Source organism: Notothenia coriiceps, unplaced genomic scaffold (assembly GCF_000735185.1).
Source record: "Notothenia coriiceps isolate Sejong01 unplaced genomic scaffold, NC01 NC01_scaffold00015514, whole genome shotgun sequence".
Lineage (NCBI taxonomy): Eukaryota > Metazoa > Chordata > Actinopteri > Perciformes > Nototheniidae > Notothenia > Notothenia coriiceps.
In genome coordinates this window covers 3,271-26,582 of record NW_011348215.1, presented here as the reverse complement: position 1 = coordinate 26,582, position 23,312 = coordinate 3,271, and the positions used below count along the sequence as shown (strand labels likewise).

Here is a 23,312-nt window from a genome sequence, read left to right as displayed (position 1 = left end):
GTACTTTGAAGAGCTGTAACACTCATTCTGGTTTGGTCACATCAGAAAAACATCAATATTTAATCTGCTCTTTGGATGGTAATATGTTCAGAACTCACAGCCATTAAAAGTATTACATTTGTGCCATATCATATTGTACAAGAACATAATGAAATACAGAAAGAATATGTATAGCTGAACATGTATGTTAATACATTTAATGAGACACTTCCTTTGTTGGCAGAAAGGAGAAAATCACGTACTGGCTTATTTCTTTTCTTCAGTGTGTTAACATGCACACTTATCATTTAGCTGTCACCAGATAAGAAAATACTCCAGTTAATACAACTGATAGACAGTCAAATGTAAACCCTATGGACCAAAAGGCTTGCCTATGACATAATGGGGAAACGCTACTGTTGGATTAACTGTTACATGTTTTTTTTCAACATGCCAAGTTGAATGGAAAAAATCAGAACACAAAATAATGATGTTAAAGGCATCATTTACTGCTCTAAAAGACCTGCAGGGTGGTTAGAAAGTGTCCTTCTAATCCACCATCATATTGTTTTTAACAGATATTTTCTTAAATAACAAGTTATTATTTGCTCAACATTACAAACTTATTTCCAAATCTGCGATCTTGCAATGCAGATTTTTTCTTTCTCAAAGTTTAACGTTGATCTTGGCAATTTCATGACTTCTTCATTGAAAGTACATCTATATTCTCTCACAAAATAACTTTATTATCAACCTGTTACCTTTTTCTATTTATCTTTTGAAAATAGATATGATACTCATGTCATACTTATCAATTGCTTATAATGGGACTATGTGAAATGGCAAAAATTCCTTTCACATTTTTAATAAGCAACTGAACTTAGGTTCTCATCGGTTATTGTGCTTTGTACATATGTATAACAGCGAAACATGGCAACAAGATCATAACAAAAATATCTTTCTCTTATTGTGTAATTATAATAGTTTTTCTTATAATTAGACCGTATCTGCAGACTAATGTCCACATCCTTCCAGACACAAACCCACATATCATTTTTTGCCAATCCATCTACTGTGATCCATGTGCTTTTTCCAACTATTTCACTCATTTAGTTTGACAAAGGAATATGTTGAGTGCATGTTAACATACTGATAAAGTATTGCCAATACATATATACAGAAATTTGAATATTTGAAGTTCAACATTTGCTTTTAAAGTTTCAGTCCATGTAGTAAAAAAAAAGAAAGATTCAAGGGTCTTTTGTCAAGATGCGTTTGCTGCTGTGCAATTTATATTGCTCACTAACTGAGTACATATTTGAAGCAAAGGTGGTATGAATCCCGATTGCTGTTTGTAAGCTTCTCCATTTGAGGTTCACATGATCTTCATGTTGAATTGTATGGGTTCCTCAGTTGGACTGGCCTCCTCTGGTTCCTCTTTACGTGGCACATATTCAACCTCTATACTCGACTTGATATTGTTTTTCCCACGACTCCAGAGGAATAATATTACAAGACAGAAGAGAACAACTCCAAGGAAAGAGATAAATCCCATGGTGGTTGCAATTATAAGTGTCTTAACGTCAAACGGAAATTGAATGGTGGCCCGGGTCACATTAGCGCCTTCATCGCTTGGCTGGTTGGAAATGAAGGCAAATGACTTATTTGACTGTTGGGGCCAATTGGGGGAGTAGCTATGCACAAAAAGGTGAGCAGCTTTGGTGTCATTGCCTGCTGCATTGCTTGCAATGCACAAGTAGGTGCCGTTGTCTTGGATTTGGGCGTAACGCACCTCCAGTGTGCCCTCATTAGACACAGAAAGTCTTGACACTGCAGATTTGGTAGTGATGTAATTCTTCTTAGGGGAGAGCCACATTATCACAGGGCCTGGATTTCCCTCAGCTTTGCAAGCGAAATTAACCGTAGTTCCTTCATCTACATGGCTTACTTGAACCTTATAATCCATTATCTTTGATTTCTGGCAGATGAAATAGTCGGATGGGAGAATGTCTGGGAAATCTTTGAACTCTTTCCCTTGAACAACGTCAGGTGATGCACACACGGGCTGTTGTCTGTTAAAGTTGAGCCTCCACCGCCGGCGAAAGACCCAGAGCAGGCGACAGTCACAGGCCAACGGGTTGTCATACAAAGCCAGAGTCTCCAGGTTTCCCACTGAGTGGAAGACAGACTCCTCTAGGGTGTTCAGGCTGTTGCTGGACACATTGAGTACACGGAGGTGGTTGAGCCCTCGGAATGAGTAGGGTTCAATGGCAGCTAATCTTCCACCGGCCAAATGAAAAGCTTGGAGCTTCTGCAGATTGAACAGTTTGTTTCCCTCCACGGTATGAATGGGATTGAAAGACAGATTCAAAAACCGGAGATGCCTTAGGTGACTGATGGCTTGGTAGGGGATGACCGTAAGATTACAGTTTGTGATGGACAATGATGTGAGGTTGAGTCCATACAAGCATTTTGCGGTCATGGTATCCAAGGCAGGCATTTGAGAAATCTCCAGCACTCTGAGTCGATAGAGCCTTTTAAAGGAGTAATCCCTCATGACGGTGACGTTGAGATAGCGTAATTGAAGTGACAAGATGTTATGCAGATGGCTCAGGGCATCAGTGGGCACTGAGGCCAGATTGCGTCCCTCAATGTTGAGGCTTTCAAGGTTGCTTAGGCCATGAAATGATCGGGGTGAGATGAATACCAGGTCATTGTCGCCTACCTCCAGAGCCCTCAGGTTGTAGAGCTCCTGGAACATGTAGTCGAGCAGAATGACAATTTTGTTTTCACTTATATCAAGCTGGGTGAGGTTGGTCAGGCCTGTGAACACCCCCAGCTGAATGAGCTTTAGCTGGTTGTTACGCAATCCTAGAGTTCGAAGGTTATTGAGATTGCCAAAAGCCCCTGGCTCAATGGACGAAATAATGTTTTCGTTGAGTTGCAGCTCCTCCAGTTGAGGGTAATTAATGAACTCCTCGGGCCCCAGTGTTTTCAGACGGTTCTTGCTAAGGTCTAGCAGCCTAGTCTCTGTGGGGATGCCCTCAGGAAGAGTTGCCAGTCTCCGTCGATTGCACGCGACTGAACGCTCCTGACCGTTGCACTCACATCGGGAGGGGCAACCGGTGGTGGAGCCAGAGAGGACGGTGCCCAGCATGAGGATAAGGATGGGCTGCCAGCATGCCACCAAGTAGCTGTGCCCTCCTGCCTCGCCAAACACCATCCTATTGCGTACCTGTGGAGACATGGTAAAAGGGGAGTTAGTGGAGAGGACTGGTGGTACACAAATGCCTCTGACAATTTTGATAAAAGTCATTCTGTCCTCTAAACGGAACAAACTAAACGTTAGAACAAATATTTTTAAGGTTTATTAGAAAACAAAATCAGCTTTTTTTTTCCCTTTATGATTTTGAAAGAGTGTCCTAAATATTGTTGTGATTAATTCCAACTGAAAAGCGTTGAAACCTGTTTTTAGGAAGTAGAAAAGGTTTATTTACTGACGAGGTTTCCATTTTTAGACAGATTTGACTAGAACTCTAGAATATATTGCATTTTAAGTGTTGAGTTATTTTCTTCTCGTACCACTCAAATATCTTGTAAATGCTGTGTGTTTCTTAACAAATCATAACTGCAATTACATATTTTCAGGATAATAAACTATTTTTGAAAATGATTCCTCTAGCATTATAACCCATTAGCTATTTTCTCAACCTAACCTAACATACACTATGAGCTAAATACATTTCTTAAAAAATAACACCAGGTCTATTTTTGCAAAGACATTGGAAATTGCATTTTTTCTCCACTTACAAAGATATAACCGGCCCCACCCCTGTCTTTGCATAGCATGTTACTATGGTGGCATTGCTCACTAGAAATGAAATCAATAAAATAGCTTGGTCACAAAAGACAATCACCCTGCTGTGCTTCTGAACTCTGAGTATACTGTAAACAAGTACAGTGTGCCAATTTCAGTGAAAGCATGACTTTGCTCATACTGTACAAACCATTTTTAATTAACATCTAAACATGCCATGGTATATCTTTTTATATGACTATCTGAAATGTATGCAAAATGACCTCATCCCATGCCGCTGTTGACCTAGCAGTTATATAAAGCAGAGTTTGCTGCCACGCGGTGATAAATGGAAGGAGGGAAAAACTCGTCAGAGATCTTTAAACCCCTCTTTGATTTTGACCCAGTGGAACTTTAACTTGCTTAAACCTTCAAGCTCTACTTCTCGCATCAATCTTGTGATTTCAGTCGCAGCTATTTCTGTGAGACACATTCTCAGAAGAGCCTCATGCGAAGTGAGAGAAATTACACTATCATTTGTCTTTACTTTGACAAACGATCTCAATTCCTCAATAACAAAGCAAAACAGTCTTATGTGATTCACTAGTATATGTATATTGCTTGACAAAATCGAAATAGTTCCACAATAAATACAATTATTCAACAAAAAACGGTGCCGTGAAGCAATGTTTATTAAACAGGATTTTGTTTTATGATGGGACAATCTCCCCATATTCATCAGGCTGTCTTGGGAACTGAATAGCCACTGCGTATTTGATCTGTAACTCATAAACCACAAAAGCGTTTTGGTAAGAGTGCTTTAAATTATCAGTGTAGTGCTTTTTAGAATCTCTCAGGCTGTCTACCTCGCTTTATAAAAATGTAAACTCGATAGTGAAGATTAGAATGATCCTGCTTTTATTGCTCAAAGACAAATTAAACATCACTCACAGTGTATTAAAGTAATTGGACTGTGGTCTGAGTAGTTCCAATGGAACAGTAATTGCAGCTTCCATTTTGCCTTCCTGCAGAAGTTTTAATTTCGGTCGGCTGCATATGTCAGACACGTCGGTCCAGTGAGTATAGTGCATTGTAGGAAGCAGTCTGACTCGATACAAGTGTCTATCAGTAGCTCCATCGTAACCTCCCACTCCGTCTTTCATTAATCATGTGAATTTTCCGATGGATAACATGTGGACTGGTCCAAAAATATTGGACCATAAAATATTATTCAAAAGAGACAAGCACACATTTAACTTTGATGTGTTGTGGCAGAAGCTGAACCTCGGAGTGAAATGAAATATTACAAAGCTACTCGATGCAGAACACGGGGTAACATGCTTATCTGTTTGACACATAATGTGATTTTTATCTTGTCAAGTCAGGCATATGAATGAAGATGAGGCTCACTGATGTCCTTGATAATCGGAAACAAGCAAATGCAAATGCGGTGGTGATTTTCTTACCAAAATACTATGCATGATTTATGATTCAGCGTGTGGTAAGGGCAGGGTACTATCTGTGTAATCTGGCCTCACAGCTCAGAGCTGCTTGTTGTATCACCACTTAGTTTTGACCTTGAGCTGCATTTCTGAATAAAGAAATGTATCCTTTCATTTACTACCTCAGGTACAGTGCTCATAGTCTTTACATTTTGAGAGTGTGGCTTGAAGTATCTTTTTAAAGCGAAGAACATTTTTACCCTTTGTTCTATTGTTCCATGCATCCTTTGTGCCCACCATGATTTGTTTTGATTTTTTTCATTTGATTGTGAATGGGAGGAATATGATTAGACAAGCCTTTTCTCTCCTGCTGTTCTATGAATGCTTGCCTTTTCTCTGTGGACCTCTCACCCTGTCAGTCTTCTCTCAAAAGCAGCTCTCGGCTCACCATTAGTCTCTTGTTGTCTTGAAACCCTGCATCTCCTCTCTTATGGTGCCTTGCTGTTTGATGCCGGGCAAACCGAAGAGAGCCGTGCTCTGCTAATGGGTCATTGAAAACGGCAGGCAGCATCTAGACAAATTAGCTATACGCAGTGGTGCATTCATGCCCTACGGTAGTTTTCAGGTACTATTAAGTACATTTATGTTGCAGCTTAATGTTGGAAGGATATTTACATTAAAGCTGGAACTTGGACTTTTTTAAAAAGAGATTATTGATCCCCTCATACAGTATGGAAGGCAGACAAGATAACATCAGAATATCATGAAAAAGGATTTGCTCAAAAAAAAATTGAATACAAAGCTCTGTTAGTTGCAAACCAATTAGCATTGTAACTCAGTTCTCTATTCACGTTATTTGTCTATGTCCCTGCTGGACAGTTTCAACTTGTGACCGCTGTCATGAATCATCAATGCAGCTTGAGTTTCAGAGTATTTCCCTTGATATAATAAATAATTCAGCTTTTTGTTTTGATTGATGCACATGCAAATTGTGCTCAGAGGATGTCTATTTGCATGAATCTTTTCCATAGCTGACAAACACTTTTTATTGCTATTCAATAATATAAACGTTTGTAGCAGGGTCTGCATTTGTGACTCAACACAAACTGAAATGTAGGTGAAATGATCTTACTTTTGATCTGTGAGCATAACATCTTTGAGAAACACCATTTGGCAACGTGAAAACAGCTGCAATGTATTTGGGGTCAACTATAGTTTGAGGTTACAGTGTCTATTTCAAATCTCAATATCCTCAAGTGAGTCAAACATATACAATCCATAATTTCTCTTTTACATTTCACACATGTTTTCAGTCATTGGTGCTGTCCAACATTTCCCCAAAGGCTTTTCTTACCAACAAAGTCTTATTTATTTTTTCTTTACTTCAAGCTTCCATGTTCTTTATTACAGTCCTAAACAATGAGCCCATTAACCCGTCTATTACACGTTAGGCTTGTTGTAGAGAGGAACACATTTCTCCAGCTTGCAGCTTTAATTATTCTGCCACTGTTTAGGGAATAGAGGTTGAAACAAAGAGGGAGCGACAACTACAAAGTTGCAAGCAAATATGTATAGGATGTAAGAGATGACTATTGATTCCACTGGTGTGTTTGTGTTCAACTGACAAATGTAAAGCAAACATTTCAAAGTCTAAAAGCAAACAAACAAGGAAACAGTGTTTGCTGTGTACAAATTGCAATGTTTGTGGTAGATCAGAGTGGACAAGTCTCCCTTCCTGCAGGTACTGTATGTGATGTCTGTATGCAATGTATTTTCTGTGCTTTTGGACGCATAAGTGTAAATGTTTGATTGTATTGGAAATATTAAGATGGTAGCCAAACAACAAACCTATGCCGTTCCATTCCATCAGTAACAATATTAAAAAATAAAGCTGCTATAATAATAATAATAATAATAATAATAATAAGCGGTTAGGATTACATTGTCTTGCTCAAGGACACTTCCACACTCTCTGGAGGAGCCAGGGATCAAACTAGGAACCTTCCGATTACCTCCTGAGCCGTGTTTCCCTGTATTATGTTACAATAAATACTTGCTGGGCAAAAATAGACTCTTTAGAAGTGTATTGCCAGTTAATCTGCATTCTCCAGAGGAATACGCAGTCAGATATGAGAAATCCCATGAAAACAAATCCTCCATGGAAGCCAAAGATAAAGGTAACAACCCCTGCAACCCTAACAAAGTAACAGCATGGCCTCATGCTCCCCCATGCCAGCATCAAATGCTTAGCGAAGGACAAAATGGTTCAGTGCATGGGAACTGCTCCTGTTGAGATGCAGAAACACACCTGCATGGGGTCAGCAAGCTCACAAGCTTTCTTTTTTTGACAGCAGTTAGCAGGGCTCTCAGCCGCAAAGGCTGCACAGAACGTTCCCAGACCTATGGCCTACTTATTTTGGACAAAGATGTTGTCAAGAGAGACTAGAGCAATACGTATAATTTATAGTGATCAATGTGGAGGATGAGCAAAAGCACCAAAACTACTTCATGAAGGTATTCATGCAAAAATGAAATTGTTAGACAACATGTAATTGCTTGTGTCAGTTTGTTTATCTCCATAACAGAGAGTCAATGATCATACTGTAGTTCTTTGACGGTCCTATTTTAAAACAAACCTGCTCATAACACCTTGTGTTTTATGATCCAGGATTATAAATGTTAGGTAGCCAGACAATTGTCTGGAGTGCAACTGATTTCCACTGGTATTCCGAACGCTTTTATCTGCGTCAAGCAGCTCTAAAGACTGCGGTGTTGGTCGGTCAGCCAACTAATATGTCCCCATCATTTGGAGGCCACAGTTTTCGCCCTAGGAGTCTAAAGTTTGACATGGAGGTCAAGCACTTGTGAGGCTGGGTGTGTGTCTGGATCCATGTCTGTATGTGGTCAAACGTATTGCAAATTTGCAAAAGTGTTTTTGGAAAGTGTTTTTCGGGATCTCGAAGCAGTTACAGTAAGCTTAAAAGGTTGAGAGGTGTGCACCTGCAGAGCTCTGGGCCACAGTGAAATATATCCACATACAATAATGAATGACACTGGACCTAAGATGATATAAGCGCAGAGAAGGTAGGGAGACGAGATGAAGGTCTGGACTGATTTAACTAGGAACTATTTAAGTTTAGCAGCAGCTGCATAAACATCAAAACAGCTACTAGTTCAAGGCTCAGCCATGAAAGTGTTGGTCTGAGCAGAGTGGAAAAGAACCAATGCAAAAAGGCGGCTTATCTAAGAAACTGAGGGAGACACTGAAGCTTTGCCATTCATGCTGGATGGTTTTCAGTTTGACAGGTGAGACTGTAGATCAATGGTCTCTAAGACACTAGAAGACACAGAGTAGTTGATGATAGGAAACGTGTTCCTTACCTCAACATCCCTGTGGTCAATGGAAGTGAAAACAACAGTCTCCATGAGGGGCTCCATTTGATTCTGTCTGTCTCAAAGTACATTTACTGCACTCTGATCAACACTGCATTCACCCAGTCAGGAACCACAGGTCTCAGGGCTGCGGGTGTTGAAAGTTTGCTAAGCAAGTTGTATGCTTTTATTGTAATGTAATACTTTTTTAATAAAGCAAAGGAAAAGCGATTAGGACCATCACATGAAAAGCTGTTTTTGGAATTGCATAAATACATATTTAAAGGTATATTTTCTCTGCATGAGCTTTTAACAGTGAGCTTTGCTACCTATTTCAAGGCTCACCATGCTGTGTATGAGCTTTTGAAGGATAGTTGTTCATGTTTTACTCATGTAGGGGCATACACCCTAATGTTAAGTTTGCATACTGTGTATGCGCCTCCACAGTACTTGTGCAATGTTCAAAGCTAACCCAAGGTTGCTGGCCAATAGCAAGTCAGCAAGCATTGCATCCTCCTCTCATGTTCATCATCTTTACTACTGATCTGGAAATAACCAGCTTGAAGATCAGAAGGCTCCTTTCATCTCCTGTGTGGTCAGTGGATGAGACTAATCATCTTTGATCCTCCATCTTTTCTAGTGCACCTAAAACAATTAATTTGATCCTTGTTTGTGATTGCCTCACCTTTATGTCCTTTATGTTAAACGGTAGTTCATCATTAGCTGCCACAACATTTCTTAAAACAACAAAGGTGCTCGTGTCAGCTTGCTCCACACATTTTAATATAATATGATCAGGTGTTTTATACAGAAAGCATGTTAAAGGTAAGCAGAGAAAGCACAAATGTTGATGATGGCTGCATTACATTACATTTAACTGCTTAAGTGATAGGATCAGTATTTTACAAATAAAAACTTTCCTTCTTCAACAACTCAAAATGTCTGCTGTAAAAAACAGGGTGTCCGCGGGGTCTTAAAAAGTATTAAATGTTGATAAATCAATTTAGCGGATATTAAGGCTATTAAAAAGTATTAAATTGCATTTTCCAAGGTATTACATTTTGTAGCTTGTTTTCAATAAGTATATCAATTGTCCAAAGAGGTTGTATTCTACAGTCTGCCTGAATGTAATCATTGCGTAGGTGTGTATTGTGATTCTGTGTAGTTTATTTATGGCATCTCGTTGGATTTGACGTCATCTGAACAGGACATCGCACGCTCACTGCTTGATAGCACACAAATTACGCCGGCTGTTAAACGTCGTTATGGGGAAATGCAAGTTTGCGTCCAAATGGTTGGAAGATAAGGAGGAAGGACAATCAATACTGTATATAGTAAATGTGAGGTAAAGTGTGTCGCCAAGGTAACCGGTTAAAACTCAAAGTGGTGATGAGATCTTAAAATGTATGGAAAGGGTCTTAAAAAAGGTCTTAAAAGGTCTTCCATTTGACTTCAGGATTCCTGCATATTCCCTGAAAAAAGGCCCCTCATGATTGGCTGGAAATGCAGCACTAGATTAAAGAACTGATGTGGATCACCGCAAAAAACAAGAATAACGAGACACACTGCGAAACCCCCCCCCCAAAAAAATGCAATACCAAACTTGCTACACGTTGTTGGCTGTTATATAGGTGCAACAAACAACTTTTGGTTTCTTATACCACAACAAAAGTAGGACATTACAACATTCTAATCCAAAACATAATGCTTTATTTACTTCATCAAAGTGTTTTCTGCTATCTTGTCTCCATGGTGGTGCAATGTGTTCTTATTTTTGATGGATAATAATGTAAGCTCTGATCAGTCCCTGCCCCCTGCTGTGAGTGTATTATCAAAGTTCCTCAATTTTAAATATGCCACAAGAATCTGTAAAACCCTCGGAGCAACCTCTGCCATTCAGAGAGATGCTCTTAATCCAAACATTTTAGATCCGTACCACCATTGTGTTTCGGAACAATTAATAAAGCAAACAAAATTGGAGCGTTATCAAAATATTTTGCTGTTTAAGCGGGAAAACAATCATTTTAAAACATCACACTCGGCAAACAAAGTTGCTGTTTGGAGTTAATGGCTGGAGGCATGTAGAAAAACAAGAGGAAATCCTATGTACTCAAGTTCTGAGCTGACACCTACGTATCCCGCCCTGAAGAAGACTCCAGCGGAAAACAAGTGGGTGTCAGCGATGCTTGAATAAAAGCGTTTACTACGCAGCGAACCCTGGGCGCCTTGGAGTTCTGTGTTTATTTTCTCTATTGATTGTATTTGACACAAACCATAATTTTTGCATCTGTTGACTTCAAGCTTGATGTGGCTTGACAAGTTATTCTAAAAATAATAATCACAATGCACATAACTCCGAATGGCTGAAAATGCTGAACTTTAAGTAAATGTTGAACGGAACTTGAAAATGCTCGTACTCATTAGCTGGCTATACACCTGTAACACCTGTAGCTACGTTTATACTGTAGATGGCTGTGAAAACATGTAACCATCATTATAGGATTCTGTATGACTAATAACTTCTTAAAATGAAAAAGATTAAGATCATTTGGTGAGTTTAAAATATGAGTCCAGGTTTCACAAGCCCATGATGGGTATATTTAAAAGCATAGCATATATTGTTAAGAGGTATGAACCAAGCAGAACATTAAAAGCATTGCAAAACTCTTATTGTGCGATTTGATGGTATTTACAATGGCTATTGTATTGGTATTAACTAATGAAAAACTGTTTTGAAAATGTTTTGTTTTTCAAACTAAAAGTGGATTAAGTCTTTTAGGGGTCAAGATCCAGAGAGTAGACTTCAAAACAAAGCCACAGCTTGAGAGAACTGTGTAGTTTGCTAACTAATGTATTGCACTCTGCAGAACTTGCTCGGCCGTGTGAGAAATGGTCCAGCAGTCACTTTCGTTTTAGCATTTGTTTGGTCTTACAACTGGTGACAAAAAAAGCTCTCCCTTGGTTTGCTAAATGTATGTTCGACCGTCTTTACCATGCACTCAACTCTGAAAGATTCTGACTCCTACTCTACCATTTCACACCGGGCCAGTAGAGTACAATCAGTGTGTGGGAGCTTTTGAGCTAGAAGCTTTTGAACAGCTGCCCACGGTTGTACATGGGGGGTCAGTGAGAGCCAGAGGGACTCAACCAGACGGGCTGGTGAACAAACGCTATTAACAGGAAGAGGCTCAGAGCGGCAGACGGGGCTATTCACTCTCCTAGATCAGCAGCACTAATAACCCTTTTTACACTCATTTGATTTAGTGTTGATTCAGAAGATATTGCTGAATGGAGGTTAAATTTGCAAGCCAAAGACATTTTTATTTTACATTGCATTATTTATTATTACATTCAAGGTCCAATTAAAGATGTTGAGATATTTTCGTCCTATTGGACTCATTTACAGGATTAGTCAGACACATGAGGAGATGTTAAAACGGCTAAATGATCCCTTTACACTTTAAAATATTGGTAAACAGACCCTGGGTAAAAACGTGCAATACATTTAACATGTTTCTTTGTTCATTGACAAAGTCTTCCAGTAATACTACAAAAGAGGCTCCTCTCCTCATTAACACCCATTCCTCTGGAAAGTCAAGTAGGATAAGCCGGGAATTACACAAACCTTTATCCCCTACTCACCATCAGGGAATATAAAATGTTTTGCACTTGGATTGAGAAAGAAAGAGCTAAATGCCATGCTGAAGGCAATTGTACCTCAGACTCTAAAAGCCCTTTATAGCAGGCTCAATAGAGATGTTCACACCAAATGATCACCCGCTACAGTACAAATATGAAGGTTGTGTGGCTTGGCCATTTCTTACGGTTAATAAAGAACTTAGACCATTATTTTTAACAGCGGGTTTAAAATTCCACACCCAAGTTCAGTTTCTATGATTGAACGCATTGGCCTTGGTTCTGATGTGGAAAAAACTGGCATATAGATTCCAAAGGCCTAATTACTTGCTGCCCCAGTCATTACAGTTTGAGAATACAGAAAGACAAGGCAATCAGTCATCATCTTCTTTCTTTCAAGTGAAAGGAACCAGACCTCTGGTGTCCAGTTATAATATAAATACCCACCAAACAAAAGAATGAGACGAGCAGACAGATGATGAATGGGAAGGGACAGTCTTTCCACTGTGATCACATCCAATGTATATTATTAAAGGCTCTGATAGTGCCAGAGCATGACTCTAGCCAGGAGCTTGCACATGGAGCTCTGCTCCATCCTACCAGCCCCTGACTGTCTCATATTTAGCATAAAGCTGCTATTATTACATTCAAATGAGGAAGGCTGCTGCTGAACAGCCGGACTGTGACCTTCTGAATACATTTGTAGAACGAAAACCTGAGTATCCTGTGACAGATCTGCCTGCGTGTGCCACCTCGCCATACAGCAGACACTGTAAACATGGGACCTGCCAGCCTCACCACATCCAGTCTCACCGGCTCCTTTTCAAGGTGGCTGATGTTACCCAGTATGTGGCAGCATCTGGATTCCAGATGGATCTTGTTTCACAGAATGCTTCAATAGTAACACCCTAGATGTTTTCAGGTTACTTTATACATCACTTCTTTCTGGGGTATTGCAAATGAACTGTTATGTGCCACACTGCCCTGATTTGAGCTATACATGAAATGGGCTTTTATTAAGAAGCTAAATTCAAACATGAGGAGAAAGGAATCACAAGAGACCGTACAAAATCCTCAGATGAATCTGACATTATTCATCATGCAGTTTTTCTTACATTGAGCATATGGTGTATAATGAACTCTGAAGCAAAAACAATCTGCTTTCAAGTGAATATATACTCTTGAGTTTTCCACAAATGTTGCTAATTGTAACTTCCTCCAACATGGGATAAGTAACCTATATTCTAACTGAAATAACCTTAATCCATCTGTAAACAAATTACTTTGGCTGTGATGATCAACATGTGATCCTACTGCGAGGACATTGGCTATTGTTCAGTGTTATGTCGATCACTATGTCACAGAATATTTAGCGTATGACAGTATGGAACAAAGTGCTGTGAAAAAGAAGCGCTGCTTTGATTGTGTAGCTGTTTTATTAGGGATGGAATAAACTGGAGTATAGGCTCAACAGTATTAAGTGTAAATGCATGGTCTTAATTAATATAATATCAATGTATTACAAAAACTCTTAAGTGATCATACACATTTTGTCAGTTGCATTTGAATATATTTGCAATATATCGGGTAACTAAGAGAACCTTTTTGGAGTGAATTAAGTCCATACTTCAATGTTCTTATTATTTTTCCAGTGCACACCTTCTATGAGGAGCATGAAGGTCAGAACTGCTCAGGATCCTTTAGCACAAGCCCACTTTGCTCCAATGTTTGTGGATAATATTATGTTATTACAAGGCCTATTGCATGCACACAAATGCATCGGCCTCAAAGGATTCTGGGGCTTATGTTCCTTTTTATTCTTCTTCAAAGGAACCCAAACAACAGGTACTTCAACTAAGAGCATTTCAATGTGTTTGACATTTACTCAGACTGAATGTCATTTATTTTTTCATCTGAGGTTTTTGAGGTTTTTGAAAGAAGCTTGAAATCTCTAGTCATATTTTATTCTTTCATCGACCTAATAAATCCTTGAAGAAAATCCTTAATTTGTGATTGATCATCTTGAATGAATTTAGTCTTAGTAAATCAGCTTCATGAATATCATTTGTCAGTTTGTGTCTTCCAGTTAGGTGACCAACCGAAAAATGTTGTTTTCTAAAGGCTTAGTGCCAACAGAACATTTACAATAAGACATATTGTCAATTTGGAAATATACATATTCATTTCAATACATTTATACTTTTAGACTTTACATCGCCCCGGACATATTGAAAATATTTGTCCGGAACCAGTTCGAAACTATATGTAACCATCACTGGTATCCTATTCTACAAATAGTGTAACTAATACTAATATAAGTCATATATAAGTAGGACTTTATCTTGCAACTGCAGAAATACTGTCCTTGAACACAATGAAAAGACATCCAAAAATAAGTTGCTCAGCATTCAAATGTACATTTAAAATGAGATTTTCAAAGTTATAATGATGCTTAGAACTTACATTTGACCCATAAGGCTAGTCATAAATGGAACTGTCATGTACAGTACTGTCAGTTTTTTGTGCAAAACCAAAGCAATTTGTTGTTTAAATTGACCCCATCCGTACATGTTAGTAGTTGCTTAATAGCTTATCATTGATCATCAGAACATCTAGAAGTGCTCCAAATGGTTGCTAGGCAAAATGATTTCACACTAAGCTCTACTGTGCTCTACTCATTAAAGCTGCTAAACTAGATATTTGTCTATTGATCAAATTGTACTCATAGTAATGAACCCACAGAAAGCCATCACCTGCAGTTCTCCTCTTTGTGCTTTTTAAAGTATTTTGCATCTTCACTGTTTTAGTCACTTTAAAGGTTCTTATCAGCGTGGATTCATGCCACAACAGGCAAAGGTTTTCAATAAATAAAAAACTGAATCCCATTTATATTCTACCTGCCAAGGAACTCATGGCAGATAAACAGAGTTGCTGTAAACCCTGTGAACATATAATAGCAATTAGCAGCTCAATAGTTGGTGAAGAAATACTGTATGATTTAGGGCTGAACAATTAATCGATTTTAAATTGAAATCGCGATTTTCAATGATGCAATTATCAAATCGCAAAGCCTGCGATTTTTATTTAATTAATTTTTTTGTATTTTTGTTCTTCTTGTGTGTCAGTCATCCACACCAATCAGAAGTGCTGTGCTCCACATGTACCAGTCATTGTTAACCAATCAGAAGTGGCCCATGATAGAAGGTGATGGACAGATTGATCCAATCACCTACCAGTATTTCTGAAATACTTTTCCAAATGGCTTCCAATGGAGCTTTCCTAGATGGTTTGGTGAAACAAACCGTCTGAGTCAAGTTAGAAATGCTCCATCACATGTTTTACATCTATTACAGGGTGAATCTGAAACTGAAGCTTGACTTTAAAGCAACCCAATGGAAGTTTAATGTAAGTGTAGTTCTTTCACTCGTAGCCCGGGCTGCGGGGGTGCTAGAGACGGGAGCATGTTGATGCGTCCTTCCTAGCCGGAGATATGGCCGCATTTTATAATTAACTTCCGTTGGGTCGCTTAAAAACAAATATCGCAAATCGAATCGCAATATCTGTCAGAAAAATCGCAATTAGATTATTTCCCCAAATCGTGCAGCCATAGTATGATTCCAATATGATGATTATGTTGCTCCATTTCTGCTGAATGCATACTGTAATTGGGTAACTTTGTGTAAGCAAACCAGCAATATCTTTATATACAGATAATTTCAGTGCTTTTTGTGTAGATCCCCATTAGCTTTAATGGAGAAAAGCAGGTTAAATATTGTGGTAATGCTAAAATATGTTAACACATCCATTAGCATCGGATATCAGTGTGATTAAATAAAAATAAATGTGTATTATATATTCTCCAGTCTTGAAATACAGCTATAATATGTCCATAAATGCAGCACAAGTTGAAAAATGTGAAGAGAACAAAGAGACAATATGCAGATTGTCCAATAACAATGAGTTAATTTTAATCATCAAATGTAATCAGAAATCAACATGCCTCGCTCATTTCACTCTGATGGAAATGTCGTTGAGTGCTTTGAAGACGCGCACACACACTGACAGGCATTATTAACTCCAAAAAAGAGAAGAGATTCTAATCAGCTGTCATAACCTGATTACAGGGCTCCAATTAGGAGCTTTGTTTAGCTCATAAAGCCTTGACGTGAAGAGCAGACCCTTCACTCAGGCACTGCCAGGGCTCTGTGGTTTGCAGAGGTTGTTACTGTGCAGTTACACAAAAAAAGAAAAAAGAGAGAGGAAGAGTCCTCTCATCGCTGTCAGCCTGCTGGAGCGTTGCAGCCATGATTAGAAAAATGCAAATATAACAAGAAATATAAATTAAACTACGAGAGACCGTTTACTTGGCCCGCACAAATAATCATTGGGCATCACCCCCCACACCCACTCTACCCATCCCCCCCCACTGCCACCCATCCATCTAACCTGTGGCAAATCTAACACCTGCATAGACTCCTTCATACCCAGTGGAAAATAGCCAAGAGCAAAAAGGCAGCTGAGAATGAATAAGTGTGAGGCTAGATGAGTTTACTGGCATTTGAAGGAAGATGAATGTTAATGAGGGCAGGCGAGGAAGCGTCAGGGGGGGGGGGAGGAACACAAAAACAGACACACTCTTAATCAGCCTCACACCTTCTGCTGTGAAAAAGGCTGGACATAGGTGTGTTTTCATGCATCCATGCACACATATGCAATATAATATTTATAGCATATACCTGTATTTATACCACTAACACACAAGCAACAGCACATACTGTATGTTCAAAATGATACATGCATGTGTGTGTTCCCTAAATACAAACCCAGTTTTCATAGCACGCAGCGAAATGAAAGCCATCTGGATGACAAAGCACAAATAAGATCTGGAGCCCTCCTCAGTGAATAATATTCCCTCTTTCCATCCCTATCTTTTGCCTTCGATACAGTTTTATTTCCGTCATTAATTTGCTCCCTGGCGATCCTCTGGCCCCACCACTGCACCATAATAAATCTGATCCAATGCCTCAGTGCTCAAAGCCCACCATAGAGACCGAGTACTTACCAGGACTGTCATGCAGAGAATTCTAATTCAGGCAGCTCCATGTTGCGAAGGAAATTCAAAATGCCTCCGAAAGCATGGAGACAGGGATGCAGGATTCACGACAGGCTGGATTCAGACGGGGGAAGAGGGATGTGTGCAGCGCTGAGAATCCCCCTTGTCTGAGGGGCATTTGAGAGAAGCCTCGTTCCTCTCCAGATGCGCTAAATCCGGCAGCACTGATAGGCTGACATGTAAACACACAGGCAGCTCTGCTGGCTCACACACGCTCGCATACATGCTGCACCTAGCAGCGACAGAGAGGGGAGAGGGAGGGGCAGCTGATGAGGGAGGTGGAGGGAGGAGCTGCAGTGTGCTGGGAGAATGAGAGGCACACAGCAGCACTCATCCAGAGAGAAGAGTTGAAAAGAAATGGAGAGAAATGTTCCCTGATTGCACTGGCAGCTCAGATTTTTGTTTACTGTGGTTTCCTATTTATGGAGGGATTGGAATGATCTGGTTAGCTGCTGGCTGCCGTGGGGGAGAGGGAAAGCAATCAAACGGGTGTATGTTTGTGTGGTGAGAGAAGAAAGGAGGTGATCAACAAAAAGTGATGTGGGGTTATAAAGGGGAGGAGTGAGTGATAGAGGGATAAACAGCAAATGGAATTCAATGTGTGCAGTTTGCAAGCCTTTGCTGGTAATGACAAACAACCTGAGACTGTAGTGGATCAGGATGGAGACGTTTATTCCGTTTTAAAGATTTCTTGCCAGAGTTGAGGATTAACGCCACCCGTAGTGATGCATGAAGTAATCATCACTCACCTTTGCTGTGAGGAGTGGGGGCTCGGGCTGAGACGCACAGGCTTAACAGTGCTAATGGCTATATGGGGCTGGCACACACATGCTGGCAATGCCAAGGAAGCTCCGTAGTCAGGGAGTGTTTATGGAAGATTAGGGGGCTGAGGATTTAGTTGGGTGGTGGTGGACATGAAAGGCTCCTGGCCACAGAGTAGCTTACCAACAGACATCTACATCTTATTTTATACATTTTTCTATTAATTTATAAGAGATTAATTTCAATTTTTTTAGACCAAGTTATGACGCATACCTCTGCTTTTCTACTAAATCTGTTGGACAAACAGCAATACACAGAGCTGAAGACACATCCAGTCGGGGCACATTTCGGCCTCACAATAAAACATGGAGAGGAAGAGAATTATTCAGGCAGCTGGAAAAGGGGAAGCACTCTACACCTATACAACATAAAATATATTTATGGCTCATTTGGCCAACTAGAAGTTAATCTAAAAGAGATGAGTTATGCCTTATGTAAGAAATACAACCAGATGAAATGTGAGTGAGTGAAATTTGAATGAATGAGACCAAGGATAAGAGCCGCCCGACATGGAGCAAGAGGAATTCATCTAATTTTTACGTTTGAATGGGGCCATGCCTACTACGTCCAATTACAAGAGATTGGACAGCTGATTCATGACATGTTCATTTACGTTCAATGGCACTATGAATTCTCCTCTTTCTGTGTCAGCAGATCAGGGTGACTCACAGCCCGTGATTTGCGACTGGATTTGTGCCTGAGACAGTTGGGAAAATACAATTGTGTTTGCATTTAATGGTACAAAAGTCAATCCCAGCAGCAAAGATGGTTGATTTTAATAAAAAATGCAAGCACTCTTTTTCCCATAGTTAATGTGTGCACTTATGCAATGCAGCTTTATGCAGGGTGGATTTATAATAGCATAACAAATTATCACAAGGTATTTTCTTGCGGTGAACCTTGGCTTCTATGGGTTTGTTTGCAGCCCATTCATCCCATTAAAAACTTCACATTTTGGAATTGCTTTCTTTTAATTTGTGCCTTTTATATACAGTGTGTATTAGATTGTTGGCCCGCATCAGTACTGTAAATCCAAAATAATATAATCATGCAGCTGTTGATGCAGGAACATATATATTATAATTACCACATGCTCCTCTGTGGGGGCTTTTTGCCGGATGATAAACTGCCCCTTTGAACCCAACACACTTGAAACACCAACTAAATGTGAATACTGTCCATGAACACAAAACTGCAAGAACACTTGTGAACATCTGCCCCTGAGCTTATAACGTGTTTTGGAGGGTTTGCGCCTGAGCCTGTTAAATACTTGACTTAGCAGTAAAAACACCATCTGCATCAACAAAATGAACCCGTGTTCTGGGTTCACGGAGAAGAAAAATCTTCCTTTCATGCACCATTCTCTCAGCATTCTGCTCCCTCTAGTCATTAATTTTTGTAACTGTTTACTGGATGTTTTTTCCCCGAACTACAACCATTTCATTACTGCAGTCACAACATGTGTATAACGATGCTTTTATTTTGGTATAGTCACACTGTGCGTGTGCTATTTGTGGACCCTTGCCAGGACATTACAAATTCATGATCGGTTAAGTGGCGAAGCTACTACCTGGAAGGCTCCTTTCACCTCTTTACCACCTCCTCAACAACCAGCCAAACAACTTTATTGCTTAAAGATTAACTACCTGATTTATTCATTTTTTCACTGCTGAGTATATGTTTTACCTCTTAGCTAGGAATATTTTGTTCGAAGATTTCAACATGGATGTTTTTTATCCAGGTCATGCCCTGTCGCCTGCTCTTACTGTTACTGGCAGTTAATGCTGACATGGTCTGTCATTATATGCCAATCACTAAAAATAGGTCACAGTGGCATCATTTCATCCAGATTTAGTGTAAATAAACACTTCACAGCATACCTGTTACACAAATGTGTCAAGGGACAAAGCTACTGACTGCTTGGTTGGCGTTAAAGTGTTTTTCAGTTGGGTAATATTTTAATTAAGCCAGATCAATGAGGGTTTAACACCAAACTGTGTTGTGCATGCGTTATCAGACCTGTTACAGCTGGTATTAAGTTTGTTTCACGAAGCAGCTAACATGCAGTGGCATCTCCCAAAATACACACTGCAGTTTCCCCCTAGTCTCTGCAGGGAAACTGCTACACAAAAGTCGTCCATGGAGCACGAGTGGTCAGCAGAAAAGACACTTCCACTGCCTGCACTTCACGTAGAAGCCGGAAAGGCCTAAAGAGTTATTTCACTTTGGTTTCTGTCGTGTTCAATCACGATGATGAGGAGGTAGCATGAGTTAAACGTAGGTCCTTTAGAAAACCAGAGGAGCTTCTGTGTTCATGGCTCTGTATGTGTTTGTTGTTTGTTTGTGTGAATACAAAGAAATACATTTCAATTTGAAAAGCCAGAATCTTTGAAAAGATATAAACAAAAATACATTTGCTGCATGAGGTGTATTTACGTTGAATATTGACTGAAAGAACTGAAACATCAAAGACCGTTTCTCAAGCTTAATGAGAGCAAGTTTGAGTTGTCAAATTTCGCCTCCCCGACTCCATCATTACCACCATTAGAAACCCTGTAAAGCCATTTGCGGAAAAATCTGGAGGAATCTTTCACGCAGTCCTAGCTTTGATAAACAAATTAACTCGGTAGTTGGTTCTTATTCATCCCTTTTGGCTATTAACTGGACTTTGCTGTCCCATTTGCATCTACTTGTCCAAAATGCTGTTGAACAACCTTTTTTGTGGTGAATTGAAAGAATAGAGACAATTGAGCTCGAGGCTTCTCCTGACTGCTTTCCAGTGCGTCAACATTTTACTTAAAGATCTTGCTGTTGTTTGTTTGTTGGTCTAGCATTATTTATTTATTTGACAGGGACAGTGCACATTGATTAACATTTCTTTAAATGCGCCAGAGTTAGCCAACAGGCTATTTTTCATCTGCAGTCCCTGGACAGATGTTGAAAGTCATCCTAAAGAAAAATGTCACTTCAAATGACAGGTAAATACAATCAGTAAAACAACATTCAACATAGATGCTTATATCATGATAAAAGCATATATAAAAACATAAAAACAAAAATAAGTATTCACAAAGCAGACAGATAGCAACAGGTCAAGGCACATGTGTACAAACAGAGCGTTGTAAAGTGCAGATTGTGTCAGTGTTGACAGAGCTGATTTTCCACTAAGCATGTTTTTAAATCAGATTTGAATAAACTGCAGGTGTTTTGTTCTCTAATCGTTACTGGGATTGAGTTCCACTGTTGTGCAGCTTTAAAAGAAAATGAAGATTGGCTGAATGAACTCGTCCTTAATGGAACAACGCAATCTCCTCTTGTTGCAGCTCTTGTTGATCTAGTTAGAGGTGTGCGTATGGTGATAAAATGTCTGAGTGGAGGTGAGGTTAGGCCGTGCATTATTTTGTACATGAGGCAAGCATTTGCATATTTAATTACATTTTCCCAGCTCAACAAGTTATATTTTGTGAGTATTGGGCAATGATGAGAATGAACTGATTTCTTATCTACCGTACTATGTTGAGTGTTTGTTTGTATAATGATTCCAGGGGTTTAAGAGTGGTTGTACAGGCATGTGACCAGGTTGTTAAGCAGCAGGTGATGTGAGATAAACCTCAAATTTGACAGACTGAACTTGACCCTGTTGCACACCTTTTTCACCTGAGCCTTAAAATTGAGTCTTGAATCAATTAAGACCCCGAGGTATTTGTACTGTGAGACCACCTGTAGCCTCTCCCCGGACACAAACACATCTGGCTCAACCGATGACGTTAAGCTGTGTTTGAATTTTCTCATACAACTGAGCAAAAACCTTACTGCACTACAGGTCATTTGAGAATGATCATCTAACACCCTCAGTTCTGCATAGCTTTTTGCCACCTTTCAGTTCCTTGTTGGTTCTTAACCACCTTCCTGTTCGGATTGAGTCTCACAGCTCTCATCACTCACTGTCTTTTGATGGGATAAGTTAGGAAGAACCCACTATATATACATTAAAGAGGGTTTCCCTCCAATTCTCTATGTTGCCTGCCCAAATGATAGTAGCATGTGAACAAAGCAGAGCATTCAACTATATAGACAGATATGTCCCATAAGAAATTTGAGACAAAAACAAAGCAGCATTTATGATCTTGATTATTTGTTATGGGTTATTGGGTGCGTTTATATGTCGATGCTTGTATTTATTTAGTTTTTTTATTCAATGTGTCTTAATATACCTGTTATTAAGTGTTGAAGCAATGAGTCTTGAAGCCTTGCAATATGTTTTTATTTTAGCGCTTCTGTGTTTTTAAAGGCAATTGTTTTTTTTAAATAGAATTGGTTAAATGCTTGAAATAAGGTGTGTGGTTAACACAAGCTTAAGACATTTTAATGCTCTGTAAGTTGACGTTCAGTATGTTGGTTAATATCCCACTCGTGAATTTAAACACACTAGTTAAGGTCAACTTTTCGAACAGTAGCCCCCTTAGTGATCGTGACTTGAGCTATACGGCTGTGGTGAAGTGCGTTTATTTCCCTGATGTTAACTTTTAACTTCTGCCAATATGAATTTCCGCCTAAACAAAATGTCAAACTGATGTTCATTACTGAAAAATGTCATTTTTAACACAATATGTAGTCATAAACTTTTGTTTGCCACAGAGCATATTCTCTATGATTTTTTTCAAAGGAAATATCCCATTCAATTTTGTTATCTTCTATCTATCTTCTTCCCAACACTGCTCTACATACCCTCTCTGTCACACACACACAATCACACTCCACTGTCTGCAAGCTACAGTACATTGTGCAAGGAACCACAAAGGACCGCCACAATAAAAGACAAAGGTCAAAAACAAGAATAGCATACAATCAGACCACTCACTGATGGACCAGTTCACTGAGCGATTCCAGATTAAACGGCTGACTGCAACAGCTTGACATAAATGATAAAGTCACGTTTTCACACAAAAGGATAGGGTATTATAATATGTGCAAAAGCAGGATACATTAAACACTCATGTTCCAACTCTTCAGTGCCAAGCTATAAAGTATGGGATAAATATTGTATGTGCCAGAGAGAGTGGAAGTAATCTGTTTATCACAGGCTTCTTGCATACCAACAAGGTACCATAAGGTATTAAACACACTTGCTAAAGAACATACAAGACTAATG

General features: G+C 39.4%; 1 protein-coding gene across 1 annotated transcript; it reads right to left on the bottom strand.

Annotated features, from left to right (window-relative positions):
* Nucleotides 1-426: 426 nt before the first annotated feature.
* LOC104948942 (leucine-rich repeat and immunoglobulin-like domain-containing nogo receptor-interacting protein 1-B) lies at nt 427-17,549 on the bottom strand. Its single transcript, XM_010775182.1, has 2 exons — nt 17,288-17,549; nt 427-3,214 (listed from the first exon to the last, which is right to left on the bottom strand). The coding sequence occupies exons 1-2, from the start codon at nt 17,297-17,299 to the stop codon at nt 1,355-1,357; spliced, it is 1,872 nt and encodes a 623-aa protein (XP_010773484.1). The 5' UTR covers nt 17,300-17,549; the 3' UTR covers nt 427-1,354.
* Between the last annotated feature and the right edge of the window lie 5,763 nt (nt 17,550-23,312).